At 44.6% G+C, this 12,065-nt stretch overlaps 1 protein-coding gene across 1 annotated transcript; it reads left to right on the top strand.

The window, feature by feature from the left end:
- Nucleotides 1-10,025: 10,025 nt before the first annotated feature.
- LOC138390310 (uncharacterized) lies at nucleotides 10,026-11,057 on the top strand. Its single transcript, XM_069479192.1, is given in 3 exon segments — nucleotides 10,026-10,094; nucleotides 10,177-10,839; nucleotides 10,842-11,057. Coding segments are annotated over 3 exon segments (948 nt in total).
- Nucleotides 11,058-12,065: the final 1,008 nt, after the last annotated feature.

Raw genomic sequence — 12,065 nt, 5'->3', positions numbered from 1 at the left:
TACTTTCCTTCTTTGGAAAATGAGAAACTATAGTAGCACCTAATCCATAAGACTGCAATGAGAATTAAATGAGAAAATGAAGGCAAAGGCTGCAATACAATACCTGGCAATGAGTAAAAACTAACACGTGTTAGTTTTTATTATTATAATAGTTATTTTATCCTTGGGAGGAACTGTAGCTCTTTATGACCTGCTCAGATCCCCTGGATAGATCAACATAAAGGAGAGATACCAGATCCCTCTTCAGATCAGCCTCATTCCCTTCTTTATTAGCAAGTCAAAGATTCTGTCATCCACTTGAAAATACCAAATAAGAAATCAGATGCCATTTTAAAAGATAGTCTCCTAGCTCTTGCCTATGGTAAACTAATTTTGAGGACAGTCAAAACCCTTTCGTTTCTCTACCCAGAAGAGTGTATGAAGAAAGTAGAAGCAAACAGTAGTGATCCCTTACTGGACTTATCTATACTTATTGTTTCCCTAAACTTATGAAAAAAAATTTTAAAACTATCCTTCTCCAAACACAGTAAACATCCAGAGGCAATACACTTCACTGAAAATCACAATGATAGGACACTACACCCATCTATAACTCAAGGTTGTCTGAATGGAAAGAAACATTGTGATTTCTAACCTTTTCCCTAAGAACAGAAAAACCTGTCATTCAAAGTATATAGCCTATTTCAAGGTTAAACTAATTTCAAAACGCCATACAAAACTAAGTCATGAATTGTCTATATAAACAAAACAATCCCTTCCCCAGTTCCCTAGTGAAGGGTGAACACACAGGAAACCTCTAGAAATGGATGAATCCCTCCCTCCTCAGTATAAGAAGGAAAACTTCTGCCCTTGCCAGACTTTAAGGCTGAAAGTAGGACGCTTGCCCAGGTAGAGGAGGAAGGGTTAAACTGAGGGAAATCTTTCTTCCTCTTCCCTCACCTCCCCAATTCACGGAATGATTATTGCTGTTGCCTACAACCTGAAATATTAGTAAACATTTCCTTCAACAGCTAATGAAACGCTTTCAGAAACATGAATATCAAAAGTCCTCTTCCAGACTGGTAAGTGTAGGTCTGGTTGAGTAGGGTGTGTGTGTGTGTGTGTGTGTGTGAGAGAGAGAGAGAGAGAGAGAGAGAGATCTTGATGCTTGCAAAACATGTTTTCAAAAACAGCCATTTCTTTCTTTCTTACGGGGCCCTTTGGCTCCTTCATACCTCAGCGCAGAGGACTCTGCAGACGAGAGTCATAGAAGGGCGTGGGAAAGGCTGAACTCACACTTACCTTTGAGCAGTAGATGAAGTGAGAATGGGTTTTGGCGCTTTGTTTGTTTTTGTTTTGTTTTCTGTTTCCTTTAACATGCACCCAGCGCCGGGGGTGCAGGGAGGGTCGAGGTGGGCCGGGGCTGGGCCGCACCGGCGGGGCAGAGGGAACAGGGAGCGGGTCGCCGCGCCTGCTGCATCTGGCCAGCAGGGGGCTCCTTCGCTCTTCTCCAGGCTCCGCGGGCTCAGCACGCGCCGCCAGGGACTCTGGCAGGGCAGGGGATCTGGAGAGGGGAGGACCGGGAAGGAGGACGAGGGCTTGAGAGAGACCAACAGCGGGGAGCCACTCAGCGGGGTTCCCCAAAAGCCAGCGGAGCCTTCCTGGAGCTGCTTTGGACATGACAAATCCTGGAGGAGTCGGGCCTTGGGCGCTTTCATGAACAGGGTCCGAGCCTCCGCCTTACCCGGGCTCCAGGGTCCCGCGGCGCCGTCTCGCTCCGGCCTCCAGCCCTGGTCGCCTTTGGCCCCGACAGGCAGCCTTCCTCGGGAGGGCGTTAGGAGGCGGGCCAAGGTCGCTGGCCCGAACCCTGGAGGACCGGAGAGAGAGAGCGCGGCCGGGGATGCCGGGAGAGCCGCGGCGCCCCCACGCCCCCGCACCCCGCGCCCGCGCCGACAGCGCTTGGCGCTTCTGGGGCTGCCAGCGCAGGCCCACTTAGCCAGGAGCGGCAGAGGTTTGTTGACGTCCTGTGTAACCACACCTTTGCTTTTGCTCCTTTTCCTCGATCTGAGATCCAGGGTGGAGGTTGAATTTTCGCTCCCTTACTTTCCCTTACTCTCCCTGAGGAGGCTCGGGTCCGAGCCAGCAGCTGGCCAGCTGAGGCTGCCAAAACTAGAGTCGATGTGGCTAAAGCAGTGCCCTTGCCCCGCTCCAGGGTTTCAGAGAAGAGTGAGCCCAGCCGGGGCCCAGGGTGGCTGGCCTTCCCTCGCGAAGGCGCGATGAGCCTTGGCCACTTGTGTTCTCCCCTTTGCCAAAGAAGAGTTTAGCCCCTGATGCTCGCCCGCGAGAATTGTCTTCGGGACCCTTCTCGAGCCTGCGCGAGCACTGGGCCTGCCTTTAGTTTGCCTCGGTTTAGATGAGAAAGGCATTGTATCTTTCTGAAAGGGTCTCTCAGACCTAAGTGATTTTGATCTGCAGTGATGGCCTTAAATGTGTATGAAGTTACTTCCCTGCCCGCGACACCCTCTTCCCAAATCCCCCCCCCCCCAACACACACACACACACACACACACACACGCACACACACACACACCACTCCATCCCGGCCACCACCACTCCCACTTCATTTGCATTTGAAAACCTCTGGAAACACAAGCGCTTTCAGGATGATCTCTCTCTCTCTCTCTCTCTCTCTCTCTCTCTCAAACACACACACCCACAGACACCCGCCAAGTGGAAACTGAGTTGAGTCATAGGATGCATATGAATAGGATTGGATGGTCTTTGGCTTCTGAGGATAGGAATGTTTAATAACTCAGGATTCTGACAATAACAGCATTACATGGTTTCTAGAACTCCGTTCTAATCCTTTAGAAACAATTAGAACAATAGTAGTGATAGTAAGAGGAGTAGGATTATGTGTTTCAAGGCACTTGCCAGCAATCTATTACATCTTGTATTGGGGAGAACTTAAAAACGTTCACCTGATGCAGATACACAGGTTAAATAACACCATCTCTCCTTTCTGGACGCTCACTGAAAGCAACTTTGTCAGTAGGTATTTGACAGCCATTTGGGTCAAGATAGTTGACAATTTCTGGCTTAATAGCAATATGCTTCTGTATATACAATCATGTATAATCATATCATATATGTGAGATACAAAATTTTGAAGGAGAAATGAATTTTCTTTTCTTTCAAAACGCCCACTCCAAGACAACTAGAAATGTCAGCTGCAGGCAACCAGTCACTATTCTGGCTATAATGTACTTGTTCAACTTGTAGTCCAATGGCCTAGTCCAAAATCCTTCCTTGCTTGGAGCAAGAGTGTTAATAAACTGTAGAGGCAAAAATCATAATTTATATATGTAGTGTTCTCTTGAAATTTAACAAGCTTTAAAACTGTAATAAAACAGGGATAGGCATTCAGAGGTTTTTCATTTTTTGTTGTATTTTGTTTATTTTTAGTATTGTTTAAAATAGCATACAGTTATCCCCAGTTCCTATTCTATATGTCCATTCTGGCAGATCTAGAAAACACATCAGTGGTTAGGGTAAAAAAAAAATCCTCCAAGAAAGCCCTGAGTCTTGCCACTAACCTTTATTTAAGTCTTTTGTGAGTATTTCAGAATAACTTTAAGATAACAAAATGCAGTTCATGTTTCTAGCTACTTCCATACAATGTTGAAATAATACTTCTAACATTTAACTGAGTAAAATTCTTATCCATTGCTAATTTGGTGTTAGAATTCATGATATTTTGTATAATCTATTGCTCAATGAGATGCATATTTAAATAAAAGGAAAATACCATTGCAAATTTCTTTACAACTCAATATGAATAGCCACATCATTGACTTCCAAAATATAAAAGAATCTTCCCATAAACCTTCTGAAATCATTCCCAGAACCTCCTCCATTTTCTAATACTGTGGAAAAAATTGATGTAATTTAATTTCTATTGTGTCAATTATAAATTTATTTCTTCTTGGTAAGGTGCCTTATTTGGAAAAGTTGATTGGGAAAGGATAATGGTATAGCAGGAGCATGGTAGTTGAAACAATGTCTCATTTTATAATCAAGAAAAACAATGTAATTCTCCCCATCATGTCAAGAGGATATCAGGAGTATGGAGAATCTGAAATGGTTTGCTTTGAATGCACTGCATTGAGTATAAGAAGAGCACACTGACATCAAGTAGGACTACATTTTTATTATTGAGAATTCATAATTACAAATCTGTTGCATTTGTTTTTAAATTCTGCTATATCTTGTGGAAAAAGGATAAGGGAAGATAAGGAAAAGATACTAAGTACCTCAAAGTGTTTCATGTTTTACAACAAAATGGATGGTGCAGCTCCATCCAGCTAAGTTCTCAGAAGGAAAACTAAAGGCACCATTTTATAAGCTTATTTTTTCTGAATTTACTACTTATCTGTAAACAAATAGTTTAAACCATAATGAAAACAAACTTAAAATTGAAACGGTTGACTCTACTTAAATACTGGGAGAAACTGAGTAACATGACTACCATAAATTTCCTGAGGACTTGGCCAAATTCTGCCTGCACTTTCAGCCTAACCTGCAGGGGGCAATAGCTTGACACGAATGACAACAAAGGCTGCTGAGCTATTAGACTTGGATTTCTGACTATGACCTGGAATGTTGTGTAGGTTGGAAAGAGTGCTTAATTAATGTATATTGAAACAAAAGATCAGGTAAATTGTTTGATTTGTCTTCAAGTTATTTTGTAGACTAATTCAATTCGTAACTGTTAGGGTTTTTTTTTTTTCCTTAAAGAGATTATCAAAGTTTTAGGAGACACATTCAGTTATCTGAAGAATTATCCTATGCACTAATGTTTACTATAGAATTTATATAATGTATGCTCTCAAAAAAAGCAGCAGAGTCAAAATGAACACAGTTTTCAATGTTCAAATGGATGAGAAAATCAGAGGAGATGTGGAATATTTAGATATAGTTAATAAAAGATTGTCACATATCTAGATAATAAATTGTTTTAATATTCCTTTTTTAAAAAATCTTGTAATTACAAATGGATGGAGACAGTTATCCTATTGCTTGCAATATGTTTTCTTTCCACATATAAAACATTAATTTAAAAAAAGTGGCTTATATGTAAATATGATCAACAATTAGTAAATTCTCTCTCTTTTATTGCCATTTTTATTACAGATGGAATAGAATTTATTGGCTATTGACAATTTACACTCTCTTTTCCTCCCCCTTGGCATCTCCACTCCCTCCCCCATCCCTATTTCTCCCCCTGAAATGATCAGGAAAGACTGGAAACAGACCAAAAGGGGCTTGGGCTGGAAAGAGTAACTGTAGAATTAAAAAAGAAAACTCTTCCCATCTCCTCACTGCAATCATATTTAATGTTCATTATGTCAATTTTAAATAATACAAAATGCCTTCACCAAAAGGCATCCTGATTTCAAGAAGTCAAAAGGGTACCTGGCATTAAACAACCTTGAGTCAATCCTGGGGGGATTAACTGAGCTGAGTTTCTATATCCTGCACATGCTATGGATCTACTTTGATCACAGTAAGGAAAAAAAATGATAATAGATTTTTTTTTTTTTTTTTTTTTTTTAGAATTGCTGCACAGGAGTTTTCTGTTTCTTTCATATGGCAGAGTTTGATCTTGATAAAAACCTTTTTTAAACATCCTTTTCCCCCACTATGGTAAAGATATGGTATCTATTTTTGCTTTTCTTTAAGAAAAGAATATGGGGATTGCTTACACGGGGAAAGAAAATTTTATTCTCCAACACCCCCCTCCCATTCTACTAAACCGTTTTAGTCGACATATGTTTGTTATCAGAGAGAGGTGCTGTGAACACACAGCCATTTTCTTAGCAGCTTTTTGACTGTATGTTACCATAGTCCCACAAGGCATTGGTCCTTTCCCATTGGGAAGTCATGAATAAGAGACTATGAAGCTTGCACGTCAGATCTTCCTCAATTAATCCACCATTAGCATGTTTGGGATCCACTACTGGATGGTTAACAGCAGCTTTTGTAACTGTACGCCGACCATATCCAATTATGCTCTGCTAAAAATGAACTCTTTGCAGACCAACCCTCTCGGGCTGTCAGTGTTTTCCGTTTTCCTATTTTAACGTTTGTGTATAGTGGCAGGCGACAGATGGTGTAGATCAGATCGATTTGATTGCATTAGATGATTTTTTTCCCTTCCCCACTCCTTTCTGGAAGCTCGCATCAGCTGAAGGCTATCGCCTGGGACTCCTCGGAAGCATGAGCAAGCCGCCACCACGCGAAGGCACTGGGGCACAGCCAGCGCGAGGCGCCGAGGTCCCTTCCCAGGGCTTGTTAACACTGTAACCCGGCACTACGGAGGGAAGCAGCTCCCACTGCCCAGAGCCTACCTCACCACACATCAGATGACTCCCTGGCTTCTACACACAGTTGGAGTTCCGCTTGAAACCTGGATTTAGAGGGTAAGCACTTCAATCGAGATGGATTTGTGACAGTTACTTTGCCATACAGCAAGACAAATCTCAGCATACGTAAAGGATGTAGGATGTGTGGGAGACGGAGACGATGTTTACACTGATAAATGTGTTTCTTTTTGTCTGAGAATGAGAGTATTATTCAGTAAAGATGTGTATAGTGTTTTTCCATTGATTGTAAGAGTCGACTACCACCCTCCTCCCGATTTTTTCCCTCTGCTTGGTGTTTCCCCCTTTCTACTTGAGAGGGAAGGAGAGAGGGAGAGGGAGGGAGTCAAGGGGGAGAGAGCGAGAGAGGGAAAGAGAGGGAGAGAGAGGGAGAGGGGGGAGAGAGGGGGGGAGAGAGAGAGAGAGAGAAAAGCATTTCTGCTTTAGCTTAATTGGCTTATTTCCTCAAACCGATTGCTTTGTCGCGCTTCTTTATGTATATTTGGCTGCAAATTACCAAGCATTTAACTGAGATGGGTGTAGGAGTGTGGGGGACAGGGTAGGAAAGTAGTGGGAACCGCCAGTCAGTCCCGGTGGGCTTGAGAGATCAAAAGGTGCTGAATGCCCCCTGCCCGCAAAACACACCTCTAGTTATTAGGGCGCAAGAGAAATGTAGATTCTAATAAATATGGCTTGCAGGAGTCGATGAACAAAGGTACTTAATGCAGACCTAAGCCTCCGCTGATATTGTTCCGCTAGCAGTATCTAAATATTCAAAAGCAAAGTGTGAGTTGATCAACAAACGCCCTGATGGTATTGGGTTTTTTCCCTTTTCTGTTTTTGTGTGGAGGGTGGAGAAGGGGGGAGGGTGGATGGGTGGGGGAAATCCGACAGCTTAAGGAGGCTTGAATTGAATATGCACCCAGCGGCAGTGGTCTCGTAGGAAATGGTGTTCTCGTAAGTCAGGCTGCCCCGCTGAAGCACGAGAGAGCTTTGGTTAGAGCTCAGAGCGTCAGTTCTGCTGCGAGTGCTGCCGGCAGTCAGCTTGGGCTGAGCTGTCCACTCCTCCAGGTGCTGAAGCTGGTGGAACATTTGGGTAGGTAGGGAAAAGGCTGGCACCGCTACTCGGGTAGAAAGCAAGCATATCAACTGCGCTGTTCTAGTTTCTTAAAGCGTGTGAGTGTGTGTGTGTGTGTGTGTGTATTTTATTTTAATTGTGAGGAAGCAAAACTAAAGGAGACTACTCCGAAAGCGTTGAAAAGCTGTGTGGGTATTTATGTTGTGATTCTGATGCCCTGTGTATTGCTGTGCATGTGTGTGTGTTTGTTTGTGTGTATGTGTATGTATGCCTTGACTATCCTTTTGAATTAGAAACGGTCCATTAAGAAAATCAAAACCTACCTATATAATGTCTTGTTTTGTTTTGTTTTTGTTTCCCTTTAGTGTTAGTTGAGATTTAAATGGAAGAGTTTAGAAGCGAATGTACACTTTGCTCATAGACTATTGCATTACTTTCCCTAAGGGCTTTTGTTTCTAGGAGTTCAAGCTGAAGAGAACCTGTCAGCTTTCTGGATTTTTTTTTTTTTTTTTTTTTTTTTTGGTTGTAGTACCAGAGAAAAGCTCCACTTTATAGCTATGTTAGGTAATGGGAAAAAATAATACTTATTAATTTGTTAATTGGCATCTGTTTTGTTTTTTTTTGTAAATGGTGTACTTAAGAGTTGTTTTTGAAAATAATGTAAAATAGTCTCGCAGTTGGGCAGTGCTGTTTTTTATTGTGAGTTATTTTAGGCATCAAACATCCTATACTAAACATCTGTTAAAAAAAAACCTAGAGTTCATGTTGATTTTTTCTATCTGTAACTAACATGTCAGGAAAATGATGAGATGGTGAGCCTGGAGAAGTGTTATATTAAAAAAAAAATAAGAGAAAGCACAACCTAAGTGCCTTAAATTGCATCAGGTCAGTTAGAGATGAGTTGTGGTAGTGGGAGAGATTCTGTTATATAATTACTCCTTGATGAAGAGCTATTTTCACTTACATAATTTGAGAAATCATAATGTCTATTGCCATCTTTCCATATTCCGTCCTATTCCACTCTTCCACTCACATGGATGCACTTTTATGTATTAGAGAGTAGAGGGGAAAGCAAATTGAGAACTTTCTAATGGAGCTACAACACGTCTTGTGTAGTGACGTTGCACTTGTCCATTTTATTTAGTGAACAATAAACCCCTATTATCAGAATATCCACTGCAGGGTCTTAAGACAAAGCTTTTCCAGTAAGAGCCATATTGATCATCAAAGAATCACAGAGATTCTCTCTCTAAATGCCAAAATTACAGTCACTTTGCAAATGAGTTTTTATTGTTTTTTTCTTCTTAAAATAATGTTATGAAGACAGAGCTTCAAAGGTTTTTCTATAGAGGTGTTCACAACAGCTGCACAGCAATTCATTTATAGTGAATATTAAAAAGGTGTGCTATGAAATTAAACATTGTGGTGCTACAAAACCGATTCCTAAATCATAGAAACTACCAGCTTATCGACTCAGTGAGTTCTGATAGTATGGAAAATGGGTTTAATTATTTTGTGCCTTGAAGCTTTTTTTTTTCTTTAAAAATCATTATATTGTATAGCTCTAAGGCCTTCAAAGGAGAAATGCCTATTTTTGTAGATCTATAAGTATTTGATTTCAAGTAGTAAATTGAATGAGTGTTTATTTTCTGTGATCTTGGACTTGAGAAGATACATTTCCAAAACACACTACTGAAAATTTCATCCATGCATGACTCTACCTTTATTTGAGCCTCACTTCTTCCTCAGCCGTCCAGGCAAATGCATTTGTAATATTTGTGTGCTTAACTATGCATGTCTCTTACAGGGTTCTCTTGCTGCCATGACACTCAATCAAAGCACCTAGAGTGGGCTGGCCGAGACCAGACTGGCCGTGAAGCAGAGCGAGTACAGAGGAAGGCACTGGGAAAAGCACCAGGTAAACTGAAGGTTACTTGTCACTCCCACCCTGTGCCCAAAGAGCCTTGCCACATCGTCCCTCCTCACTGGGAAGAGAGCACTCTTCTGTGTTAAGTGTTTGGTTTTGTGATTTGTCTTTCAGAATTGGAAATAGAGCAGCCATTTGGATTTGGGCAGGAAGCAGCCAAGCACAGCTTTGGATCCTTCTTTAAGAGGGAAATCGAGTTATGGATTTATGGTCCCGGTCAAGCTCAGCCCAGCCCCAGCCAGGGGCGGGCTCAGCAGCAAGAGTTCTGGTGGCGGCGGCGGCAGTAGCAGCGGCAGCGGTAGCAGCGGCAGCGGCAGCTTGGTCCTCTGACTCTCTTCGGTGACGGGTATTCTTGGGTGGATAATACGGATTACGTTGTTATTGCTTAAGAATACGCGTAGTCGAGGAGAGTACCAGCGGCAGGCGGGCAGCGGCCGCCCCTCCCAGCCCACCAGCTGGCCACTAAACGCCCGTGATTGCCAAGGTAGCACTTTTTTGATCTTTTCTTTTTCTCGGGTGTTTTCGCACGGTGTCCACCAGAAAGGCTGTGCGCTGCACCTCTGGTGACCTGGACTGTAAAATGGGTGCGTGCAGGGGGGCGGGGGGCGAGGTGTAGGGGATGGGCGGGGAAAGGAAGGGGGTCGGTTCAGCCGAGGCAGCGGGGCAATTCAGCGTCCCCAGCCCGCTGGTCTCCTGTCCCTGGTGGGGTGCGGCTGAGTGGAGAGACGCCGCGGACTGGGCGATTCTCTAAAGTTGGGAATGATTGAAAGGCCTTGAGCAGTTTGGGAGCGTCGCGAGTGAGCAGCTGGAGCTCAGCAGAGGGTCGTTGGGGGCTGCCTCCGCAGAAAGGGCGTGTCCGTGGGCGAAGGTGCCCCCGCGAGCTTGCGGAAGCTCGTGACTTCGCGAATCCCTGGCCCGGGGCGGTGCCGGAGCCCCACCCCCCGGCCGCGGGTGCCGCTCCGCAGCCAGACGCGGCGGCCAGGCTGGGGAGGGGGCGGGGGCCTGGGGGCTGGGTCCCCGCGGAACTTCCAGATTGGAAGTGTGGCGAGTCTCTCGGGAACCCATATTTTCTTTTCGGATTTTCCGCGAAGGGGTGGAGAAACAGGGTGGAAACCGGATTGGTTGCGATGTGGCACAGAACTGGAACCTTCCTGAAAGAGGTTGGGGCAGGCAGTGACTGTTCAGACGTCCAGTTTCTTTGGGACACCTCTTCAGCGCTGTCTCCCCTGCCTTTAGGACGAGTCTCAAACGCCAGCAAACTCAAGGCACGTTCCCCCTCTCAGGTCTGCTGCGAAGGGACGGGAGGAAGACAGAGCCTTCCCCTCCTTCTACTTCCAGTTTTTGTTTGTTTTTGAAATATTTTGTTTCAAATATTAATGGACGATAAGACAATACGGATATGTCCCCTCCTCGCAAAGAACAAGCAAGCAACCTCCCACCAACCCCTGTCAAGCGTGCCTTGCACTCCTGGGGACAAGCGGACGTGGCAGGAGTTGAGATGCCCAAGATGGAGCTAGGAAGGATGATCCACAGTGGAAGGCGAGGGCCAAGGCTCGAGCTCTCAGCGCTCGCCAGCGTCGGACCAAGTAGCTTCGAAACTTGCCTTTCTCTCCTGCGAGGCGTCGGGGCCCAGCCGGTGGGCCGGTGGTGATGCTTCAAAGGTGGGAGGACAAAGTGCTGGGGACAAGAACATACCAGGCGCCCAGAAGGTTCTACCAGGCGCGGCAAGACACTGAGACTATGTTTCCCTCCTGTGTGGTGGCCGTTGGTTGTACATGGGCTGTGAAGATTGGATTTCTGAGAGGTCAAAGCTGCAGGAGAAAAACAAAAACAAAATAAACTTAGAAGCCTGCTAAGCACTCCCTCTCCCTCTCGGCGGGCGCGCTGCGCTCTCGGACCTGTCCAAGCTGAGCTGCACCCCAGACACTTTTTCCCTTTGGAGGATGGGCCTTTCCCAGGCACGAAGTGCCTGTGTCCCACGGGGTTCTTGCCCACAAGAGCAGTCTGAACCCTGCAGAGGCTGAGAGCAAGGTGCCTTGAAGGAGGCAGGCACACTCACGCTTTCACATCTAGGGTTTCGCCTTTCTTACAGCACAGTATTCTTAGTGAGGGGTACTTCACACCCCTCCTCTCCGTATCTCCGTTCCCACCCCACGGTGTCTGAGCCCACAGTTACTCTCAGGGTATCTACACTCATAGCTTTTGCGCCCAGGGAACGTTGTCTGCAGGGGAAGCGGGTGGGGCCCTTCTCAGAAGCTCGCGGAGGAGGCCCTTTTAAGAATGAGAAGTAGCAAAGAAAATACAGATGCAATCTTTGCACTCTGCGTTCTGTCACTAGTAAGAGAATATGTAACTCCTGTTCTTTCCTTCATTGTTCCAGGAATTACCCTGTTTCTCGAGGGAATCCACCAGTTGGTGATTAAGGGATTTTTAATTGTGCTTGTTAAGTATTTAACAAAATCCAATATGTCTTCTGGTGGCATTGTTTCATTGGAAAATTAGAAAAGTAGAGAGAAGCTGTAATCTAGTTCCTAGGTGATCTCTGGAAAGTTGGCCTCATGCTGGATGGCTGAATAGGAAGTGTATACCATTTGAAAGAAAGGAAGAGAGCTGAAGGCCTGGTGATAGGGTTTGTGAGAAATGGAAGATGTAACACTCC

Source organism: Eulemur rufifrons, chromosome 8 (genome assembly GCF_041146395.1).
Source record: "Eulemur rufifrons isolate Redbay chromosome 8, OSU_ERuf_1, whole genome shotgun sequence".
NCBI classification, from domain to species: domain Eukaryota; kingdom Metazoa; phylum Chordata; class Mammalia; order Primates; family Lemuridae; genus Eulemur; species Eulemur rufifrons.
The sequence above is the reverse complement of the archived record's forward strand: the minus strand, read 5'-3'. Positions and strand labels throughout refer to the sequence as shown.